Below are 23,669 nucleotides of genomic sequence, written 5' to 3'. Positions count from 1 at the left end.
TAGTAGAATCGGTATCTAATGTCTCGATCTAGTTCTGGGTCTGTCCCTAGTTGTGTGAGAGTCACCCCCTCTCTGGGCTTCAGTTTCCACACCTGGGAAACAGAAGTTCAGCTCGACCCTTGGTTTCCATACTGCTTCCTGGAGCCCTGGTGCTTTCTCAGGCGCATGGGGTGTTACCAAGAGCTCTGAGTCCTAGGTGTGAAACCTCTGCTTGTCCCTGTTCCATACCCTGAGTTCCTCCTCAGATTATGTCAACACAGGGTTCCACGAGTAAAAATGTGTGAACACCACTGGCTTAGATCTGAGGCCCTGGCCGTAGGGATTCTATCAGCATCCACTTTGGTGAGTGCCCGGTGTTGGACGTCCCCCATCAGAACCCGTATGGTTGACCCTACTGCCAAGAAGAGAGGAGCTAGCAAAATGGATGTGTTAACAGCTTGACAGTGGGATGGGACTGTCCCCACAGCACTGTGTAAATGGGACAATGGACTCCTCTCCTAGTTGGGTGACAACAGAACACCCAGAGCCAAGACTACGTGAGGCCAACAGTGTTTTGTCCACGAGCTTGCTTGCCCACTGGACAAACATTTACTGAGCATCTTCCACGGCCTGGATCACCAGTGCGGTGCAATGGGCCCAGGTCCTGGTGACAGCTCTATGTGTATCCCAGGTTCTTCCTCCTAGATGCTGACCTGGTATGGCTCCCCACGTAATGTGATCCAGCCATACTCCTCGCAGTTCCTCAGGTAAGCTCACCTACTTGCTCTGCACGCCCCTCCCCGCCCCGCCGTGCTTTCCACCTGCTATTCCCTCTGCCTGGAACCCTCCAACCTCCTGCTCCCCTGCCCAACCCCCCCCCCCCCCGCCAAGTTAACTCCTCTTCACCTTATAGAACTCACATCAGATGTCACCTGAAGTCGGTCCTCCCGTCACATTTGCCTAGCACCACCTGCTTCTCCATACCAACAGCAGCAACAATACATCTGGAATGTGGGAGGCCCTGCTCTGAGCACTTTATACATGTGAATGTCTTCCCTCTGCACAGTACTCCTATGAAGTCAGTACGACAATTATCGTCATTTTATAGAAGAGGAAGATGAGGTACAGGGAGGGTACAAGATTCTCCCCTGGTCGGTTAGCTAAGAAGTCATCGAGGTGGGTTCAAACCGAGGCAGACAGATGGGCTCTGGCTGTGGTTTGTAAAATTATTTCTTGAATATCACCTCTCTCACTTGTCTGTAATTTCCATGAAGGCAGGAGTGGAGTCCATTTTGTTCATCATGACTGTCCACAGCATCTAGCAAAGTCCTGACATGTAAGTCTGTGATAAATATTTATACCAAATGAGTGCATGATGGTAGGCCAGTATTAACCAGTCACTCAGTTTTCTTACCAGATAACTGGGGATGATCATACATTCCTTGAAAAGCTGTGATGAAGACTGTAAATACTATAAATGAAACACTCAACATGGCACCTGGCATCTAGTAGGTGCTCAATAAACGTCAATAATGTTAGCACATAATTCCTGCCTCCGGAAGGCTCCCAGCCTCATAGGGAAGACAGACCAGTGGATACATGCCCATAATCCACTGCATTCAGTGGAAAGTCCAAGTGCTGGGGGAGTCACTTTTTCTTTCTTTCTTTTCTTTTTTTTTTTTTTTTGACAGAGAGAGACACAGCGAGAGACGGAACACAAGCACGGGGAGTGAGAGAGGGAGAAGCAGGCTTCCCGCCTGGAAGGTAGCCCGATGTGGGGCTCGATCCCAGGACCCTGGGACCATGACCTGAGCTGAAGGCCAGACACTTAATGACTGAGCCACCCAGGCACCCCGGGGAGTTACTTTTTAAGGTTACCCACTTTTGCCTATGTAGGGCCCTATTACCTACATGAGCACACAGCTCAGATCCTGGCCAGCAAGGTGAAAAAGAAAAAGATGCTGCCAAGGATGGATCCTGCAGGAAGCCAGAAGTTTCCATGATTGAGACACAGAGGCTTGATTGCTCAAGTGGCAAGGTCTCCACCCACGCCCTCAGAAAATGCAGTCAAAGGGTGATGCCAAATTTGGAAGGGTGGGAGGGGTCCAGGGCCCAGAGGTCACCTGGCTTGGCTCTGCAATGCACACACTGTGGACCTTGGGCAATCCCCCCTTCTCCCTGGGTCTCAGTTTCCTTCTCTGTAAAAAGAGGGGCTTGAACTAGAACTTGGTGCTTCTCAGATGTTTCTGCCATCCTCACAGAAGAGGGGACGTGGGTCTTTCAGAGAATAACAGCAAGCTCACATGATTTTGGATCTTGCTGCTTTTTTTTTTTAATTCATGGGTGCTCTCGGTTCTATACTATGGGTATCTGTACTTGTTTTGATATTAAAATAATGGGCTTTTTCCCCTCCCAAAGCTTCAAGTCAAATTTCTCCTTCAGGAAAATGAGCTACAATTTATCCTGTGACTTTGCCCTCAGGGGTACACACACCCCAGTCTGAGGAGCGTGGAACCTGCCTGCAATAAAACATCATGCTGCTATTATAAAAGACTCAGTAAATGAATATTTAACATCATGGAGGGAAATTTCGATGGTATAGAGAAAGGCAAGGTGACAAAAGAGTGTAATTTCCTTGGCCTTAAAAATTAGGAAAGTATAAACGTGCGTATAAAAAGGTGGTAAATGCCCATCGTAAGATGAGAAGTTAATGTGAGATACTGCTTGTGAAGCATGCGGCATGGCTAACTCCTGGCATACAGTAAGTGCTCAATAAATGCTGGACATGGTAAATGGGAAGAACAGAAGCCAGATGTTAACAGTTCTTTGGAGGAGGGGGAGATGAGAGGTGATTTTTTTTTTCATTGTTCACTGCTGTGTCCCCAGAGCCTGGCCCAGGGCTCGGCAAAGTATACAGTTGGTGCTCAATCAGTGTGTGTTGGACTCGTGCCTGGATGAACAGAGACGAAAAGAGAGTCTGTTCCCAAGCCTGTTCTCCAGCTCCCCTACTTCCACTGCTTTCTATCACACACCTCTGCTCCCCACCCCCGAGATCACAGGTGCTTAACCTGACGTCTGTGGATCCCCTCCGAAATGACATGCAGCATATACTGTGTTTTTGAAAACATATCTTCCTGAATTAAACGTCTGCGTTCTGCTCAGAACAATTTCTCAGTAAACCCTGCTCTGAAAGGTAAGCATCTCCCAGGCGCTCAGTGAATACCCACCAGTTGGATTCATCTGGCTCTCAGGACTGCCAGGTGCCCTGTGGTCTCTCTTTTCCTCTCTGTTCATTCAGGCACGAGTCCAACACACACTGATTGAGCACCAACCGTACACTTTGCCGAGCCCTGGGCCAGGCTCTGGGGACACAACAGGGAATGAAACAGTCTCCACCTGCAGGCACCACCGTGATCCTGGCCCCATTTGTCATTTCGGCTTCTGGTCCAGCTCCTTGAGATGATGTCAGCTCCCATCCTTGCCCTGCCCACCCTGCCATGGGCTATCTTGTTGTGGGCATGGTCCCACCACCTCCCCGGGCAGGGTCTGCGCACTTGCCAAAGTGCTTCTGCACACGCAGTTGCGTTTGCTTCCCTCGGCAGCCCTGTGAGGTAGACATCAGCATCATCAGCCCCGTTTTGTCGTTTTGTGGGTGAGAGGCGGCTGCTTGTGTCAAAGGCTGGCTTTTCAATAGTTCACAGCGAGGAAGCTGCTTTGCCACGCATGAAACCCTGACTCAGAGGCAGCTTGCTGACAACGATGTAACGCCGGGCTCCTCCTGGGCTTGTGTCTTGCGCAGGGTGAAGGGGATTTTCCAGGCGCGCAAATGAGGCTTAGAGAGGCCAAATGGCTTGCCCAAGTAAGCGAAGACCTGGGATTCCAACCCAAGGCTTCCGGACACAAGAGTGATCTTTCCATTTTGCCATATTGCTTATCAGGAGGGCTCACTGCAGCAAAGGAGGGAGGTGGTGAGAGCCTGGGAAGGAGGGAGGGAGGAAGTCTCTGGGTCTGGGGGGAATCCTGAACACTACCCAGCTGCAGGGGGTGGGGGTGGGGGTGGTGCAGCATTTGTGCCTGACCCCCCCGACCCCCGGGGTTAATGGCTCCTCAAAGGCTACACGGCGTGGCAAGAAGAAGCCCTGGAAGGCAGGCGCTCGGTATCCTGGGCCAAAGCTCTAGGGACCCTGGGTAAGGCCTGCAAGCAAATAGCCTTCAGATTTTACCTGGGGCATGTGGAAGCACTGTGATCCCTCTCCTGTCACCTAGCGCCTGAATCCCACCATTAAACTCTGCAGCTACTGTGTGCCCTGGGGCTGGCGCCGCCCGAGCTCCGGAACCCTGGCGGCTCCTGTCCGTGACTCATCCTCGGAGTGCGCGGGCTGCCAGCCCACCGGAACTGGAGCAGAAGGCTGGCTCGGCCTGTTCCTGTTTACATGACGGAGGAGCTTCTATCCCATTCAGCTTTTCCTCCTTTCCCAAACATGGCCACGAGTGACCTCCCAGCCATGCCCGCATCCTCACGGGGGCCCTAACCCACGGAACATCACACTCAGTCCCAACCAGACCTTTAGAACCAGGGACGGTCAGAGCCTGACAGGCCCTGAGGGGCATCTGGTCTGGTCTGCTAGTTTCAGAGGGGCAAACTCAGGACCAGAGAGGGGAAAGTGGTCACACTTTCCTCAGGGTCACAGAGCCAGGAAGCAGCAGAACTAGCATTTGATCCCAGGTCTGTGGGCCTCCACTATCCATGATCTTTCTGCTATTCCACAGAAAGTTCCGGAAACCCACCAGGGGACAAGGCAGGGCAGGCCAATCGAGCCTATTCTGAGATTTTGCTTGGCTAAGCCCTGAATGTAGAACCAGGGGAAGTAGGTGCCCCCAGGGAATGGAGAAGGGGTAGAAGAGTCCAGAAGGAGAGGCCTAACCAGCCATTTCTGCCACCACAATTAACACACTCCTCAGCCATGCCCGGGGAAAGAGACAGCCTGGCCTCGATGGGCCAGGACTCTGGCCTCCCCGGGAGAGGCCAGAGTGCTGGCCTCCATTTTCCGCTACCTTTTGGGAGGTGTGTAGGACGCAAACCAGGAGTCAGAGGGGATGCGCTGGGAGGTGAGAAGATTCACCAAGATAATGTTTTCATTTGACAAACATTCATCAAGCACCTGTTCTGTGCTCTGGGGACGTTTTGTGTCTCGATCCTAATGCTGACCAGCAGGACTCCTCGGCGTGAGAACAGCCCTGGCGTGCACACACACACACACACACACACACACACACATCTAGCCCTGCTGGCCAAAGGCAAACTGATGGTGGGTGTGGGGTTCTAGAAGTTGGCACTGGCTCCCCACAAGCCCTCCGCCTCATCAGTCCTGCTGATCAGCAAGCAAGAAGGCCGGTACACCCCCAGAGTGAGGCAGCACAGTGGCAAGCACCGGGCTGGCCTCGAGCCCGAACTCTCGGATGGTAAACTGGCTGAGGGCAAGGCCCCAGTCTTGCTCACTGCTGCACTCCCCAGGCAGGATGGCTTGGGAACAGGAAACCGACTCTGGCCAAAGAAGATTCTGGACTAGGACATGGGTGCTCACAATTTATCAGCTACATGACTCAGGTGGGCTGCTTAATCCCTGTATAACTAGATTCCTATAGTGGTTTTCAAACGCATCTGTGAATTCCTCCACATTCCTCCCATCGCTGGGTAGTAGAACGAATGTCCCGTTTCCCCCCTCCCCCACCTCCCCAACTGGATGATTGCCTTAAAGATGGGAATGTGGCAGAAGATGATGTCTGACCCTTGAAACTAGGTTAGAAAAGTCCGTGTAGCTTCTGCTGCTTCTCTCTGGATGCATGCTCTGGAAACTTTCAGGAGTCATGTAAAAACATCTAGCTGCCCTGAGGCTGCCTTGTGGAGAGAGCCAGAGAGAAGAGAGTGGAGAGAGCGTGAGTCGAGAGAGAATGAATGCATCAGACGTAGTAGGTGCTCAGGAAAATCTGAATACTGGAAAGAAGCCCTCAACCCTGACATTCAGCACACAGGCCAATGCAGCAGGAGGGGACCTGCACCGTAGGCCCCATGGGATAAATGAACTATGATGTTCTGGGAGCTCACCTCAAGCAAGGCGAGCAACCTGTACCACAAAAGAGGTGGGGGGCAGCTCTACTATGCTCCCTTCTGTCTGATTCAGAATTCTCCAGAACTTTCCTCAGTGACTTGCTTCAAGCTAGGGACCCTGGTTCTCAGACTGACACAGAGTGCAAGCCTGTGGGCATGAGGTTGTGGCTCCACAAGCTCGGTGTCCTCCAAGCCAATTCTCTTTACCAGCCTACAAGGCACAGTGCCAAAGCATCCCCGTGACGGCTTTACCAATACCTACTCATTCAGGCCTTACCACCACCCCAGGAGGTCGGTAAGGGGACAGTCCTCTCTCACCGACAGGAAAATAGGAGTTTAGGAGGTTCAGTGACTTGCCCAGGGCCACCACGGCTCATGGAAGGCCGAGCCAGGCCTCAGACCCGGGCAGCTGGGCTCCAGCACCTGTCTTCCTAACCAGACCCTGTGTTACCCACCCCTGGCTGGGTCTCCATTGTTTCTTCCTCCTGCCTATCAGGGGGAGTCAGCTTGGGAAAGAGCTTTAGTCCATTCTAGGACAGAGGGGACAGTGCTCCCACAGCACTATCACACCCCGGCATGGGGGCAGGGCGGGGTGGGGAGGCTCTGCTAAGGGCAGGGTGGGCAGAGAAAAGCGGGCTTGGGCTGAAGATGAGAAGTCTGGGAACTCAGGTGTCCTACACTCAGTCTGGAGAGGGCCAGGTGGAGGTGGGGTGGGCCGGGGGTGCTGGAGGCTGTCTGCAGACAGCTGAGAAGCTGTGCTAGGGAAGGGGGCATGGCAGGGGGCAAGAATGGGACCCCCGGGTGAACGCTCTCAGCGGTCCGATTGAAGTAACAAGAAATATCTCCAGGACCCAACTCTTGTGTGTTGTAATAGCTCTTCCTATTCCCCAAAGTGGCTGTTTCCAGGGATGTAGCTTTTTGTAGTGGCTTGTGGCAAAAGTCTGAGTTACACAAACCTCGGTTTGAGGCCTGACTTTGCCATTTACTACTTCTGTGACCTTGGGTAAGTGACTTACTCTCTCCTCTGGACCACAGATGCAGTAAGACTTGTCTGTTGGATTGTGAGGATACCATAAGGTAAGACATGCAAGGCGCTTAGTCTGGTGCCCAACACATGGTGAATGCTCAGTAAATAGTAGCACAATTCAGAGGAGGAGGAGGAAGAGGGGAGGGGAGGGGAGAGTGAGGGAGAGGCAGCAGTAAGGACTTCCCTTTCATCTGCCAGGTGAGCACCCCATGTGGGCAGAGGCTGTGAGGCTGTAGGCTGGCAACCGGGGTCGGTGGATGGAGTGGGCACGGGCTCAGGGTGGTGGTGGGGGGGAGCAGTGTCGTCTCTGCCAGTTCATTAAATCCAGAACGCTAACAAGCGTTCAAAACAAAACACAACTCAAGTAATCTTTGGATGGGATATAATAAAATGGTTCCATCTGAAATTGCAAACAGCTTTGTTGCTGCAAACAATGGCTTAGTTCTTTGTGACTCTCCGGAGCGGAGGCCCAGAAGTACAAGGGTGCAAACGGTCAATGAAACTCTGAGGGTGCGCCCCGCCCCCAGCTGCCCACGCTGAGAACTAAAAGAACAGACAGAGAGGCCCTGGGGCGAGGGGGTATGAGAGGTCCTAAGTGCCTGAGACTTTGACCAACAAAAACGCATGAGGAGCAAAGGACAGACTTGAGAGAGCATTTGGTCCACCCGCCCATTTCACAGATGAGGAAACTGAGGTTCAAAGGGTGAGAGGCAGAACCAGGATTGACACATGTGTCTTTAACGCCTCCATTCAGTTCTCGCTTATTACGCCAGCACGGGAAGTTTCACAGGGGCTGCCGGCGGGCATCCGAAGGGCTGAGGCCAAAGGCCCCAGGGCAGCAGAAGCCTGGGTCCTGGCTTGGGGTTCTTTGGTGGGCCCTGGTCAGTGCCCTCAGAAGTATAGGCAAGTCCAGTGGTAGAAGGGAGCAGGAGCGACCCAAGACTCCCCAGGACAGCAGCGCCCACAGATCCCACGCCTTCAGAGGCCACAGTCCTGGGTTGGCCCTCTGCAACCAGGGAGGCTCACGATGTTGGTAAAGTGTCAAGAGACTGCAGTGGCAAGTCCTCGTTCTGCCTCTCCCGGGCTGTGGGGCCCTGGACCTCTCGCTGCCTTGTGGGCCTCGGAGGCCTTCTGTAAATTCAGGGTGTGACCAGGGGTCTCTGAGGGCCCTGCTGGTGCCAAAGATGCACCTATCTTTAAAAAACAAACCTGAGCCCCTGCTCTAACCAAATTCAATGGTCTCACCTTGTTCTTAGGATAAAGACCAAACTCCTTGTCATGGTCAACAATAAAGGCCCAGCATGTGTTGGCCCCTGCTTACCTCCTCAGCCTCCGCGCACACCACCTTACTCCTACTTATCTCTGTTCCAGCTTCTCCCGGATCCTCTGCTGCAACTGGCCTGGGAAGCAGGAGTCTGGAAACCAGTGGCTCTGCTCCAGGGAGTTCTCACACAGCCCCTAAGGGGACATGGAAGCCTATGCTCTCTGTGGCAGGGGTGGGAGAAGTGGGGAGATTAAAAGTACCTGCACACAAAACCTCACCACCCCTTCTGCAAGAGCACACGGAGACAAACAAAACACATACACTAAATACCTCAGAACACAGTAACTACGGGGAGGAGCACTACGGCAGCGGCAGAGAATAAGCGAACAGAACCAGAGAGTGCCTCTCGTAGACCACTGAGGACAATGGGGCCATGCAAATACCTACAAGGATCATCACCCTGCCTCCCCCAAGGAAACAGGACACAAAATGACCAAGTTGTCAGTTGGGCCAAGTCCAGATGGCAAAAGAACAACAGCCAAGGGAAGGCCTGTTATCTGGTCTGGGTCCCCGACCTGAGAGAGCTGGAGAGAGGGACATGGCTCTCTCCAGGGCGGGCTCTGGCTGCTTGGGAATTGGCGCCCCCTGTAGGGGGAAAGGCTCATGGACTTGGCTGAAGCAGAGCCAACTGCCAAAGAGACCCCAGCGTTTCTGAGCAACTTCACCAACATGACATTCGAGTCATTGTGTTGGCTCTCTCTGGGGGGGGGGGGGATTCCAGGGCTTGGTGACTGTCTCCACAGATGCCCCCACAGGGTTAACTAACCCCCATTAAGATCCTGGGGGTTGGGTCAGCCTGAGATTCTGGGCCTGCCAGGCTGAACCACCCAACCTGGAGGAACGTGACTCACCCCACAAGGCCCCTACTACCCCCAACTACCACTCTTGCGTGGCAAGGACTAATGAATATCTTGGGGTGGCTGATCGTTTTTTAAATGATTTTGGAAAATATGAGGGGAAAAAACCCTCATAAAAGCATAAAGGAAACTCAAGTCATCCATAATCCTACCACGCTGAGAAAGACACTGGTTTCCTTTTGACATATTTTCTGGTATTTTTTCTTTCTTTGTGGGTGGATTTTTTTTCCCTCATAAATCATTCTGTATATAGACGTATCCTTAGAATATGTCTCTTTGGATTTCAAGGGTTCAACTTTTCAGCAGCATGGCAGACAGCCTCCAAGGTGCCCTAATGATCCCCGCCCCGCCCTCCCCTCCCCCCCCCCGCCCTCCCCTCCCCCCCGGCTCCTGATATTCACACTGAGGGGCCACACATGTAAGAAAAGCTTTCTTGGGCCTTCTATCCCAGCCCAGCACCAGGTGAATACAGCTAAGTGAGTGACCTCAGTTGAAGCCACCTGAACAGAAGAATCACCCAGCTGAGACCTGCAGGACCCTCTGAATCATGAGCAAATCCAAGGTTGTTGTTTTAACTCACTGAGTTTTAAGACTGTTTATTAGGTAGCAAACAGATTAACCAAAAGAAGTGGCTGGGACTTGAAAGGAAGAAATGAGCTCAAACGGAAAGATGAAATTTTTTTTAACAGCTAAAATATTCTTTTTAAAAAATTTATTCATTTATTTATTTTGACAGAGAGAGAGAGGAAGTGAGAGCAGGGACGGGAAGGGACAGAGGCAGAGGAGAGAGAATATCAAGCAGACACCATGCTGAGCGGGGAGCTCAGTGTGGGGCTTGATCCCATGATCCCGAAATCATGACCTGAGCTGAAATCAAGAGTTGGACGCTTAACCGACTGAGCCACCCTGGTGCCCCAAGATGAGATGTTTTTGGAGGGTCCCTGGGCCAGGCAAGGTGAAAGGGGACAGCATCTGTCACTGCATATCTTAGGGATACCACAGATGTCCATTTGTCTGAAAGACCTTTAGCATCAACCTGTGTGGAGGCAGACAGCCTTTCTTCCCATTGTGAAGACTCTCTGGTCATATCACACATCCAGGTAACTCCCTGGAATATCAGAACCATTTCTACAGTGGTGAAGGAAAATGGGTGACTGTCCTCTCCTGCAAACCTGGCTCCCTTCCCCGCCTGACTCAGCACGTAGACAACACTCTTGCCTGTCTGTGCTGCTTCTGTGAGGTGCCAGGCCTGTGGCGGGCAGTCAAGAAAGACCCAGAGAGCTATACCATCCACTCCACTGCTGAAGGACTGGACTGCAACTTGATGCCCGGGCCCTTGGGAATATCTGAAGGGTTTTCTATGCACACTCCATATCCTGGAACAATCCTCACCCTCATTACTAGCTAGCACTTACAGAGCATTGTGGAAGAAGCACTGAGCATGCATCAACTCATTTAATCCTCACAAAATCTCTACAAAAGTCTTATCATGGTACCACCTCATTTTAGAGTGAAGAATGTGGAACTCAAAGCAGTCAGATAAGTTACCCAAGGTCATGCTACTGATCAGTGGCAGAGGTGGGATTTGAACCCATGTCTGTCTGCCTCCTCACAGCATCCTAAGACTCAGCTAGATGGGTTCATCCTTCCACATCTGCCCTAGCATCTGAGAAGAGTTAACCTCTACCATCACTGTTCAGTGGATACCTGGGTTGGTACTTCTCAATACAATGGTATCATTGCAGAATGCTCTCCAATTAGGGTTCTTAACACATCCAAATGGTGTTTTTTCTTTAATTCCCACTCTGAAGACTCAAGACAAAGACAATTCACTGTACTGCTAGCCACAATAAGCCTTCCTAAATGCATTAAAAGTTTTGAATGAAAACAGAACTCCAATGATACAAAGAAAGAAAAGTCAACAGAACTTAAGCTGCTGAGTGTTGACACTCAGTGAGCCCTCAGCAATACAACTATAACCAGGCCTGTCTTCTCTGTTTGTCTATCTGGGCTCCTGCACTTGCTCCCAGACAAGTTTGAACCAGTACTAAGTACCAGGCCCTGACCAGAGTCTTTGTGAGAACGAGAGTTAGTAGACGGGGACAAAGCCCATTAGGATGTTAACCTATTCATTAAAATGCTTTGATAGCTGGTTCCTAAAGATATGAGCCAGAGCCCTATTCATCCTTCAGGTCACAGTTGAAAGGCCATTTCTTCCGGGAAGCCTTCCCTGACCCCCCCTCAAGATAAGGCTGCATTAGGGGTACACCCTTCCGTGGTGTTCTGGCCTCCCTGAGAGCAAGAACCAGGGTCTGCTCTTCACTGTGTCACCACAGCCTGGCCCAGGCGTGGGCACAGAGTGGATGTTCAATAAAAGCTTGTCAAATGGATAAAAGGGCTTTGCAATTGGTCCTTGCTGGCTTCTGGCCCAAGATCTTGTCTGTGTCATGAAGGGACAGCCGGAAAAGCTGAGATGTGACCCTCCATCATGGCCAGGGTTAGGCGGAGTGGGATTAGGATTTCCTCAATAACGCATCCCCTTGGGACGCCTGGGTGGCTCAGTCGGTTAAGCATCTGCCTTTGGTTCAAGTCATGATCCCAGGGTCCTGGGAACGAGCCCTTCATCGGGCTCCCTGCTCTATGGGGAGCCTGCTTCTCCCTCTGCCTGCCACTCCCGCTTGTGTGCGCATGCTCTCTCTTTCTGATATATAAATAAATAAAATCTTTAAAAAAAATGGCATCCCCTTTATAAAAGGCCACCCAGGATGGTCAATGGTCTCTTGCTGAGACCTAGACATTGTCCCCCTCAAAAGAGGGTCAGGCTGATATCCATGATGATTTAGAACCTAGGGCTGGGCAGAGGGTAGCCTTGAAGGCACTAGGACTTAAGTGGGAGTGAGTAGGAGAGTCACCAGGACACCAGCTGCTCCTACCGAATGGGCAATGGCCTACTCAGGCCTCCAGTAGCTACTCACAACCTTGCACTGAGCTGGCTAATCATGATACACTTACGTCTCAGGGTGGCGGTGACTCCCATGACTCCAGCCAGCTGTTGGCTGTAGGATGCTATGGGAGCACCTTGTTTCTAAGACCAGAGTTGTCCTTACACCCAGACCGAGCTCGTTCTCCTCTGGCCACGCCACTCCCTAGGGGGCAAGGAGTTCCACAGGGCTAGGAGGTGCGCCTACACTCTCCTTTCCAGGCCACGCTCTGGCTACTAGGACTCCAGAGCTCCCTGCCCAAATGTCCTGGAGCCTGCGTGGGTGCAGGTACACCCTTCTGAGGGTGGATGTGGCCTCCTGCTTGGGTACCTTTGGATTTGAGGGGTGGCCAAGGAGCAGCAATTGGGGTGGGATGTGGAGCACGTGTGGACCCACAGACTGACGTGCCCACATGCATGCACACAAGGGCCCTTGCAGTGCAGGACTCAGCAGAGGGTGGTGCACCACCAGGAGCCTCATTTGCAGTCTGGCCATGGTCCCTGCAAGTGTTAGGAGCAGGCCAGCCCCTGAGCCTGCCCGCTGGAGACAGTGTGAGTGACACTTGGTGATGTCATGCCATCACCAGCACCTCCTATGGTCTTGTCTACCTCCTTCCTCTGACCTGTACCCCAAAGGAAGCCACGGGTTCGAGGCTGGGCCTGCAGTGGTCCTGGCTGGGGAAGGAGCGGAGGCCCCGGCATCAGCAGGGTTGCCTGGTTTCTTGCAAATATGAACACCTACACACAGAGGCAGGGGGAGTGTGAGTGTGAATGTATAAATGTATTTGGGTGACTGTGAGCAAGTAAATGAGCAAGCACTGGGGGGTGAGAGAGAAGGAGAGGAGAGGGACCCCGTGTGAGAGAGCGTGTGCACGAGGGAGAAGGAAAATGTATGTGTGTGTGTGCACAGAGTGGGGTGCACGAGACTACGTGCAGCTGAGGGCCTGGGGAAAGGGTAGAGAATGGGAGGGAAGGAGTGTGCCCGCTGGTCTGCACGTGTACATGAGAAGGGACCTGGCTGCGGAAGAGAAAGAGACCTGAAGCAGGAAGGACAGAGCAGGCAGATCAGTGTGGATGATGGCACCATGGAGCAGAGATCCCGAGTGCACAAGGGGAAGGAAGCTCGCAGGTGCATGAGCTTCAAGTGGGTGTGCGCCCAGGGAGCTTCAAGAGGCAGAGCGAGACGGGGCGTGTGCCTGGGTAGCTGCGTGTGGGTCTGTGCATGCGCATACATGCGCACGGGGCTGGGACAAGTGAGGACGGAGACGAGCGTGTGAGCACATGCGAGCAGCGCCCCGGGGATGTGAGTGAGCGTGCCTCCCAGCTGCCCGGGGGTGTTGGCGATGCCGGAGGAGGTTTTCACCCAGAAATCTCAAGCTGGGAGGTCTATGTGACCTGCTTGGTGCTGGTTCAGGTCCAGGTGACCGCGGCCACGCCGCCCCTGCCTGGCGGTGCTTGTGGGAAGGCGTGAGTCACTCAGGCAAGGCTAGCCCTCACTCCACCTCATCTCGCCCAGCGGGAAGACAGCTGGGGGGAGGGGGGAGAGATTTCTTGATGGCTGTATTTTTACACCATCCTTATGCAATTGCTTGCAGTGCCCTTGGGTTCATTTTAAAGGCCCTGCTCCCCGATTCTCTCGGCCTTTATACCTCCTTTCATGTCCAAGTTGCTGCTCAGATCGGTGGTTCTGGCTGATGAGCATTTATGGAAGCGTCCTCCTAGCCAGCTTCCAGGACCACCCTATTTACAAAGCTACCCCCCCACCCCGTCCTTGCTCATCCCTCTTTCTTGGTTTTAATTTCCTCCACAGCACCTACTACTATCTACCATCCTAAATATTTTACTTATTTATTTTATTCCTTGTCTATCTTTCTCGACATAGCAAATGCTTACAGATCAAACTACCTATGTGCCAGGTACGGTTCTGAGCTTTCCATTAATTCATGTGCTCCTCCAACAACTCTACGTGGTTGTAAATAGTATTCGTGCTTATGCTTTGTAACTGGGAGGCACAGAAGGATTAAGTCACTGGAGCATGATCACCTCCGGGGTAAAGGGTGGAACCAAGCCCAGGTCCAGAGTCCCTGCTCTTTATCAGCACACAACACTGCCCTGTGAGGGTGGACATTTTCTCAGTTCGGTTCACTGTTGAATCTTACAAGGTTCAGTGCTTACAAGAGTGCCGTGCCCAGGGATTCACTCAATGAACAGTCATCCAGTGAATGAAGAAATGAGTGAATGAAGACTGGACGTGGAGGACAAAATAGGCACTTGCCTTCAAAGAACTCACGGTCCCGTGGAGGAAACAGGCAAAACATGATTACAAGATCACATGACGGTGGCATCCTGGGAGTCTAGAGGGGCGTAGAGCTGGCCTAGCCCCTGGCAGGACGGACCCAGATGGGGACAGGCACGGGGACATGGCCCATCCCCTCCAGACTCCTCCCCAGGGACAGACACACCTTAGCTCTTCTTGCCTCAGTTTACACAGTGCCAGAAACTGATGGTGGCTCCATGGTGACAGTGGAGGCAGAATGGGGAGGTGACCAGGAGCATGGGCTCTGGAAAGAGACAGCATGAACTGAATCCTCACTCTACCAAACACTAGCAAAGTGACCTTGGACAGACTCCCTCACTTCCCTGGGCCTCGGTCCTCGCATCTAGAAGATGGGGACAGGAAACGATACCAACTTCTTAGGGCAGGGGACAGGATTCGTGAGACGTACATGTGAGAGTATTTGGAACAGTGCCTGGCACAGGGAAGGCACTGAACCAGCTCCACTGGAGATGACCAATACTCCTCTTCCATGCCAAGCTGGTTGCTGGCTTTCGGGGAGGGCTGAAATTTCATATATTATTCTTATTACTGTATTCTCTCTCCTGTGGTTCCACCCCATTTTCCAGAAGCAGCTCAAAGCAGGGCAGGGACTATGCCTGTTTTATATACCACTAGATTCCTAGCACCTAGCATAATGCCTGACACAGAGAAGGCGCTCAAAGAGTATTTGTGGAATGAATGCCTATGTAATTATATTTTTTTAATCCTTGTGAGGATAAATATTCATATTGCTGTGAGGATAAATACTCATATTGCTGTTGTTCCCATTTACAGATGAGGACCAGAGGCCCAGCAGGGATAAGTGACCTGTCCATAAACACAGAACCTATAAGCCAGACCCAAATGCCAAAGCCGGTGCTCTTTCCTTCACACCATGCAACTCTCTGGACTCCCTATACATCATGTCCTATTTTCCATGGGTTTTTTCTAGCCGCTGGGCCATCCCTGGCCGTAGAATCATCTCTGAATTCTATGACTCATATCTGAATCATGGAACGTTTAATAGTTGAAAGGGACTTTTGATGTCATTTCGACTTCCCACCCATTGTGGAAATTTCCTCTCCACTGTCTATCCAGATAATATTTGAATGCCTCCAGTGATGGAACACTCATTTTCTTCCTCTTGAATTATCCAGTTCTACGAGTGGACCGCTTTCAGATTCGGAAAGAAAGTTCTGGGGGCGCCTGCGTGGCTCAGTCAGTTAAGCGTCTGCCTTTGGCGCAGGTCATGATCCCAGGGTCCTGGGATCGAGCCCCATGTCGGGCTCCCTGCTCCGCGGAGAGTCTGCCCCGCCCTGCCCCGCTCCGCTCATGCTCTCTCTCTCCCTCTCTCTCTCTCTATATATATCTCAAAATAAATAAATAAAATCTTAAAGAAAGAAAGCACGTAAGTAAGTTCTGGATCCCTTGTGCCAACAGGCCTCTTTTTAATTTCTGCGTATCGGGTTTATGCCAGCCTTGTAAGATACACAGAATGAATCTGCTGCTCCCTCCACAGGACAGCCTTTCATATATTCACAGACAGCTCTCACATCCCTTTTGGAGAATTCTGTTCTTGAAGCTAGCTGTTGCGGGTCCCCACAAGGCCCCCTGAAAGATGACACCCACGCTAGACCAGCTCAACAGGCCTTCCAAAATGTTTTTGAGCAATGGTACCTCCTACTGGACATGGCGTGAACTGCACCAAAGGGCTTAATCCTTACCTGCAGGCCTGAGGAAGAAGCTTCATCAGTAGCTGGGGCACTGGCTCATGGTGGGAGTAAAATAACCACTTATTTTAAGGAGTCATCGTTTTAGAGTCATACCTAGTTGTTTTCAATGTCTGTCTTAAAGAGTGTCACTGAAAACGCCACTCGAAGGTTCCTTGCCAATCATGAGGTTTCTGACAAGCTACAGGTTTGGGACCTCAAAGTCAGCATTCAAAAGGCTGTTTTTGAACCAAAAGGATTGGAAGGGAAGATGAAAATGAATATTGTGTTACGGGAGTACAACAATTTTTTTTCGTTTGTCTTATTTTCTATCATTTCTACAGTGGGTATTTGTTATAAGAAAAAAAGTTTTATAAAAAGAAAACGAATATTACAGCTGTCTCCTCTCCTCCTTTCCTTTATTCCTTCTGGGAGCTGGGTACTTGGTCACAGCTGGGACACGCTGCCACCCCACGGGCCCCGGGCAGGAGTGCCGCGGTAAGGTCTCTGTGGCGGTGGTGAGCGCGGCCAATCAGCCTCAAGCAGCACGCACTGACCCTCACAGCGAGGCTCTCAACAGGGCTGGCAGGTACTTTCTCCCCATCGCCCACCCACCCTCGGCTCATGCCACATCTGGGCTGTCTGCGTCCCCTCGCCTTACCTCTTGAAGTCTTGCCCAACACCCTGCTGCTCAGCGGTCAGGGGCCCAGCAGCCCTGGACTCCCCAGCTCCTCACCCCTCTCTCCACCCTCCCGGCACACCCCCAGCTGCCTGCTCTTCCCTCCGTGGGAGCCCAGAGCAGCTTCATATGACAGGTCAGAGAGACATCAGGGATTAGAAAAACAAGTCCTCATTTAAACGAAGACCTTGTGAGCAGCTGAGTCAGTCCCCCGCCCCGGAGCAAGTTCACAGCTAAGCAGGCTCGACTCCAGCGCGGGCCATCCGGGGCGCTCTCCGTGCCCGGGGAACTCTCGGGCCCCTGGGTGCCGGGCAGACTCACCCGGCAGCCTGTCACTGCAGCACATGTCCAGGGTCCCTCCCTCGGAGTCATCGGCCGTGTGCTTCTCTCTCGCACTCCTGCAGCGGATGAAAAATGCCAGATGATGCAGTGCAGCCGGGATCAAGGCAGAACCCTGAACAAGGATAAAAAGCTTTCTTGCTCGCACTGTGTCCCTTTGAATAACCCTACCCCGTGGCGGGGGAGGGAGCAAGGAGGAGGACCAACCTGCAGAAGGGTCAAGCTGCAGAGGCGGGAGCAAAATTCTGCAGGCGTTTTCCCTGTGCAATAATGAGCAGCAAATGCCCTACAACCATCATTACCCCCATCCCCTCTGCCATGGAGGGAGGCCTTACTGTGTGCAAAGCACTTACAAACTTCATCACACTAAGTCTTCATCGTGACCCCCAGATTAGGGATCGATCAACAGGCTCAGAGGAGTTCAATAACTTGCCTAAGGTCACAAAGCTCATTAGGGTGGAGCTGGGTATGAAATTACAGTCTAGGACTCCAGGCTTATGCGCTCACTGTTGTGTTTATTGTTCTGCCTCCTCGTTCCTGTAGGTTTGAATCGCAGGTGAGCAAGAAGAGAGGTCTGGGTCACACACCATCTATGCCCAGCTCCTCAAGGCCTGCAAGTACCTTGTGCCTCAGGCAGTGGAAAGTGGCATGCAAAACTCTCCTTCAGAAAGAGTTAGAAAATGTAGGTATATATATTTTTTGTGTATTCTAAATGTTCTATTTCTTTCTGGCATCAGAAAACCCCCTCTCCGGGCACCTGGGTGGCTCAGTTGTTAAGCGTCTGCCTTCGGCTCAGGTCAGGATCCCAGGGTCCTGGGATCGAGCCCCGCATTGGGCTCCCTGCTCAGCAGGAAGCCTGCTTCTCCCTCTCTCTCTGCCCCTGCTTGTGTTCCCTCTCTCGATGTCTCTCTGTCTCTCTCTGTCAAATAAATAAATAAAATATTAAAAAAAAAAACCCTCTCTAGCCAATAAGGGCACTTTCCAGGACTATACTGGGGTCTAGCTTTTCTCCTTTACCCCGTAAGCTGGAAAAAGGTTGCAGGAGATCAGCTAGACCCCATGAAGTATCAGCAGAGTAGACACACCCTGGGGGCAACTATGCAGCTCACAGGGGGTTCCCCTACTCTGGAAATGGCCTGATATGCAAATATGGGTTCCAGCGACTCTGCCTGCCCTTCATGTTCTGACCCCTGGCAGTAGCTGACCGATCAAGGGCTAGACACACCAACCAGGCTGAGGCAAGCGGATCCTCTCCCCTGCACTTTTCAAATGCGTCCTGGAGGGCCTGCAGTCTACGGATGCTGGCTCTAAATCATGGTAGCCACAGTGTCCTGGAGAGAAGGTCCAAAAGCATCTGCTGCTATGGGCCTTGGGTCTGCTTCATTCCTGCCCATCCTGAGTCTTGAGTCTGTCTATCAAAACCATGAGATGCTCCAGGATCCTTCCAATAAATTCCAACATTTTAGCTTAAGCCAGTGGAATCTGATTTCTGAAATTAGCAACCGAAAGAAACTTGAATACAGCACTGCCAGCATAATATTTCCACAAACTTCAAGAGGTCAACTACCTCTCTGCCCACTGTTTCTGCCATCCTGCCTCTCAGACTGGTCCTGAGGCCCATATTAGGCCCAGCTGCAGACCTGAAACAGTTAAGGATAGGCAGAGTTAAGGGTGACCATTTTCATTCTGACATCTTCTGCTCTAAACTGGCATTGCATTATTTTATCTTTTCCTCACTCCAGCCGGCAGGGGCTCTGAGAACCCCAAACCTTGGAGCCCAGCTCTCCTGCAGAGAGAAGGCTGCTATCTTCAAGGCCCTTTAAGTGTCTCCTGAATCCCTCCACTTCTCTCCCTCTCCGCCACCTACATCTTGGTCCACGCCAGCCTCTCTTGCCTAGATTACTTTGGCAGTCTTTGAACTGGTCTCTGGCATTCACTCAGGCTGCCCCTAGAACATTCTCCATCTTGTTCCAACACATATGGCTTCATAGGTTGTGCAGTTTATAACCTGCAGAACTGGATGGGGCAGGCCTGAGCTAGAGACGACTGTTTCAAAATTGAACATTTATCATATAACCTTCTTAAAAAGATCCTTTAAGTAAAAAATACTTTAAGTGGCATCCTATTGCACTTAGAGCAAAGACAGAAATGCTGTAACATGCTTTACTAGGTCTTGCCTGATCTGACCCCGGTATACCTCTCCAACCTAATTTCATACCCCCTTCCCTTTGTGCTCGGCACTGTAGCTGCACTGGACAGGTTCTTTTCTCCACAGTGCCTCTGCACGTGCTTTTTTCTCTGCCTAGAGAGTCCCTCCAGCTCTATTTCCTAGTACTTTTTAGTCACACACTTGACACAGTTTGAAATTTCATTTTCATATATGCCATTGTTTGATTAACATTAGACTACAAGCTCCATTTCTGTTTTATTCACCATTGTATCTTCAAAGCCTTGCACAGTTCCTGGTTCATAGTAGGTGTTCAATAAATAAATAAGTAAATACTTGTTGAATCCGTGAATGTTGCCCTGACCTCCTTGAAAGAAACATCAGGAACCTCAAACATGGTCATCATCTGAGCTGCCTCGTGGGCAGGTCTTTGTGAAGCCACCTGGAACCCTCCTCCACAGCTGTTGTCCAGAGCAGGCACAGAATCACACATCCGGAAGGCCCCCAATTAGGAGAGGAGGGAAAGGGGGCACAGAATGGAGGTCGGACCTGCTCCAGGTACTCTGTCAAACTGGTGGCCATGGGGATTGAGAGGCTGAGCTTTGTCTCTCTACTGTGAAGAGCACCCTGGCTGGAGGGCAGCCCATGAAGGCTGGCTCCTGGCTGGGTGCAGAAAGGTAACCAGGGTATCCAGATACCTCTGGAAGGGGACCCATGTGTGACTCACAGCTACTTTCACACCTTAAGCCTCCCAGGCCCTAAGCCGTGTTCAGAATAGCTCAGCGCTGCATGTGTGCAGCGGACTCTATAAATAAGCTTCCTAGAAAATGACTAATTTCATAATCAGAAAAGCAGAAAGAGTAGCACCTCTCATCCGTAGAGGAAAATGGAGCAAGAGTTCGCCCCTTGGCCTTGTAGTTGAAGGACTCCGGGCAACCTGAGCCAAAACCTGCATGGCTAGGCTGTTCAGGGGAGGGTTTTAATTAGATTTCCGAAGAGAAGAGAAGGTCCAATCAGGCTGGATGGAGAAGCCCAGTCTCTGGACACTGCCCTCTCTCCTCTCCACCAAGAGCAGAAATAGCTGCTTGCAGTGGATTACTGCAGGTTCCCTCTTTCTCCTCGATTTTTAGAAGCTGGGCAACAGGATCAGAAAACACAGCAACTTGCTGGGCTGTCCCCCACCACCACACGCTACTCTTAGAACCAGAGAACCCCAGAGATAAAAGATAAAAGGACTTGGAGATTACCCAGCCTGTCCCTCCTTCATTGATGGAGAATATCTGGGCGGGGACAGAACCTTCCCAAAGCCACTGCCTCATTCAACAAGCGTTTGCTGAGGACCGCCTGTGAGCAAGGCACGGAGCTGTCCTAGGAATACAGTGATGAACCACCAGGCCCCTCCCCGCACAGCTCCCAGTCATCTCGGGAAGACACACACACAAACAAGGCTGCTCCCACACCTGCTTCAATCGACGTCTTCACGCGATGCCTTGGGGAGCTCAGCTCAGATTGTGGTGAGGGGGCAGGGTGGGGGGGGGGAAGTCTTCTGCAAGGGGAAGATAAGAGCTGGTTCTTAAACATGTTTCTAGATGGATGACGGGTCACAAGGGAAAGAACCTCCTTCACGGTGCAGACAGCAAGAGCAATGCAGACGTCTGAGATGTATCTGGCACCAGCTGGAGGGAGCAGGCTGGTCAGCGGGATGGGAAGCGATGGGGGCTAGACCTCAGAGGCACATCAGCAAGTCCTCACTGCCAGGAATCCTGGCTTTTCAGCGGGCAGCCTTCTTCCACTTGACCATGGGGCTTGACTTGAACTGAGGTGTCAGAGGCGCCCCCACCCTTGGCCTGGGCGGGGGAGGTCTATAATGGATGGGGGGCCAGGGGCATGTGTCTGAGGAATGGACATTAGACCTGGCCGGTGGCATCTGATCTGGTCCCAGACTACTTTTTCTAAATTGTGATAAAATTCACCTAAGAGAAAAAGGCACTATTTTAACCGTTTTGAGAGTGTATAATCTCGTGGCATTTAACCCATTCACCATGTTGTATGACTGCCACCACTCTCGGGGCCCAGAGCACTTTCATCACCCGAAAGGAAACTTTGGAGCCATGAGGGAGCCCCTGCTCATTCTCCCCTCCCCTCGCCTCTGGCAATCATTAACCTGCTTCCTGTCCCCATGGGGCGGCCTGTTCTAGCTATTTCATATAAATGGAATCATACATTACATGGTCTCTTGTGTCTGGCTTCTTTCACTTAGCACAATGTTTTCTAGGCTCATCCAGGTTGGAGCACAGATCAGTACTCCGTTCCTTTTTATGGCTGAACAACATTCGGCTGTGTGGATATACTACATTTTATTTATCCATTCATCAAGCCACAGACATCTGGGTTGCTTCCACCTTCTGGCGATTATGAACAGTGTGCTGCGCCAAACCAAACCTCTCCTTTAAACTCTGCTCCCAACATGCTGATGCCTGGGTAATCTTCTCTCACCCTGGGCCCCTGAAGCCTCGTCTAGCAAATAAGGTGGTCAGACCCCTGGCAACCCGAATAGCATCACTATCACTTGTTCACGTGTGTGTGTGTGTGTGTGCGCGCGCGCGCGCGGGTGTGAAGGTAATGGGGAGCCCCGTGTTGCTGGCTGCTGGACACTGGACCTGGACCAGCCCACCTCACCTTCCTAGAACGCATGGCGAGTGGAGGAGACACAGGACAGGTAGGTACCTGCTGTGGGCTGGGTGAATCAGCATTCTAGCAGAGGCCCGTCTGGGATGGGCTGGGAGCACCTCACCGCTCTCTGGGGGGTGAAGTAGGATGGGTGGGTGCTGTTAGCAGGCAATGCCAGTTTTGCCCGGGACTAGTGTAGAGAAATAGCTGACAGCTTTGGGGAGGGAGGCCAAGGAGCCTGCACCCTCTTCCTGGGTAGGTGAGGGGCTAGGAGGAACTAAGATGCTGAAGCCTTACTCCTGGGTGGGAGCCTGAGCCCCCAGCAACCTCCTGACCCAACCCCAGGCAGACACGCCATCTACCTCGGGCTTCATGCTCCTGGGGTTCTAGGGCCGCTGAGACACCCCTCACTGTCACCATGGAGCTCCCAGCACCCCCCCAGAGCTCTGATCCCACCAGACATCACTATTCCCTGAATCAAACCCGTATACTCCTACTTCTAGGCCTTTGTTCACGCTGCTACCTCAGCCTGAAATTTCCTTTCTCCCTCCTGCCAAATCTTACTCATCCTCAACGTCTCCTCTTCCGTGGAGCACTCCCTGATCTCCTGGGGAGAATCAAACTCTCCCATCTCGGGGCTCCCACACTCCTGGCTCACTACTTCTGTCTCTTACTTTGTTCTGCTGCTATAGTTACCTGTTTATGCACCTGCCTCCCCCGTCGGGTTTCCAGTCACTTGAGAGCATCCCCACCCCCTCAGCCACCTCTGCATCCCAGGTGTTCAGGACCTGAGCTTGCTGATACACGGTAGAGTTCAAGTGGAAGACGGTGGCAGCGTTTAGAGTTAGTGGCTCTGGGGGGTTCTCCGGGAGGACAGACTCTAGCTAGGAGCTTCCCAACCTGGGGAAGACGCCAGACCACGACCAGAAAGAGGCCCATAATGCCGGCTCGACTTTCAGCAGCATATTCAGCATGCAGGGGCCAAGGACATGCTGGTTTCATGGAAGACAAAGGATGAGGCTGACTACCTCATGCAGATGAGTCACGTGTCCCCACACATGCACGTGGAGAGGTCTTGGCCTCCTCAGTGGGGTGAGCGGCAGGGGAGCCCCCACACACTACTCACCTGGCTTCCTCATAATTCATTCCCAAGGCGTCCGGATGGGGAAAGGCGCCATCGGGGGCCAGGGCAGGAGGCTTCTCAGCAAAAAGCACACTGGAGATGTGAATGGAGAGAGGCCAGCTTTAGAACACGCAGATGGGAGACTCAGGCAAGAGAGGTCAGGTGCCTCACCTCACGTCACACAGCATGGACAGCAGTTTTCAGGCAGTTAACAAAATCCAAATTTCCTTTGGGAGTCAACTCTCTCTTCTCTGGGTGCCCTACTTGTCTGTTGCCACAGGGAAGGCCCAAGACTACAGGCCTATTCCCTGTTATTCTGTGTTATACCTTTCTGCCTAAATGACTCAAGAGTCCGTTTCTGTTGCTGGTTACCAGAGAACTCAAGACTG

General features: G+C 52.0%; 1 protein-coding gene across 2 annotated transcripts in view; it reads right to left on the bottom strand.

Moving 5' to 3' along the window:
- PTPN5 (protein tyrosine phosphatase non-receptor type 5) overlaps nucleotides 1-23,366 on the bottom strand; it is a 37,208-nt gene extending 13,842 nt beyond the window's left edge. Inside the window, exons 1-2 of one of the 2 annotated variants that reach the window (XM_028117733.2) lie at nucleotides 23,284-23,366; nucleotides 17,303-17,379 (exon numbers count right to left, since the gene is read on the bottom strand). In XM_028117733.2, coding sequence (XP_027973534.1) covers nucleotides 17,303-17,379; nucleotides 23,284-23,303 — 97 coding nt within the window. In that variant the 5' untranslated portion in view covers nucleotides 23,304-23,366. Of the gene's footprint in view, nucleotides 1-17,302; nucleotides 17,380-20,354; nucleotides 20,405-23,283 lie in introns of those variants that run through there. The other variant, XM_088017625.1, reaches the window with a different exon arrangement.
- Nucleotides 23,367-23,669: the final 303 nt, after the last annotated feature.

The sequence above is a fragment of the Eumetopias jubatus genome, unplaced genomic scaffold (genome assembly GCF_037043125.1).
Source record: "Eumetopias jubatus isolate StellerSeaLion01/CBP00866 unplaced genomic scaffold, mEumJub1_p1.0 scaffold_13, whole genome shotgun sequence".
Classification (NCBI taxonomy): Eukaryota; Metazoa; Chordata; class Mammalia; order Carnivora; family Otariidae; genus Eumetopias; species Eumetopias jubatus.
The sequence above is the reverse complement of the archived record's forward strand: the minus strand, read 5'-3'. Positions and strand labels throughout refer to the sequence as shown.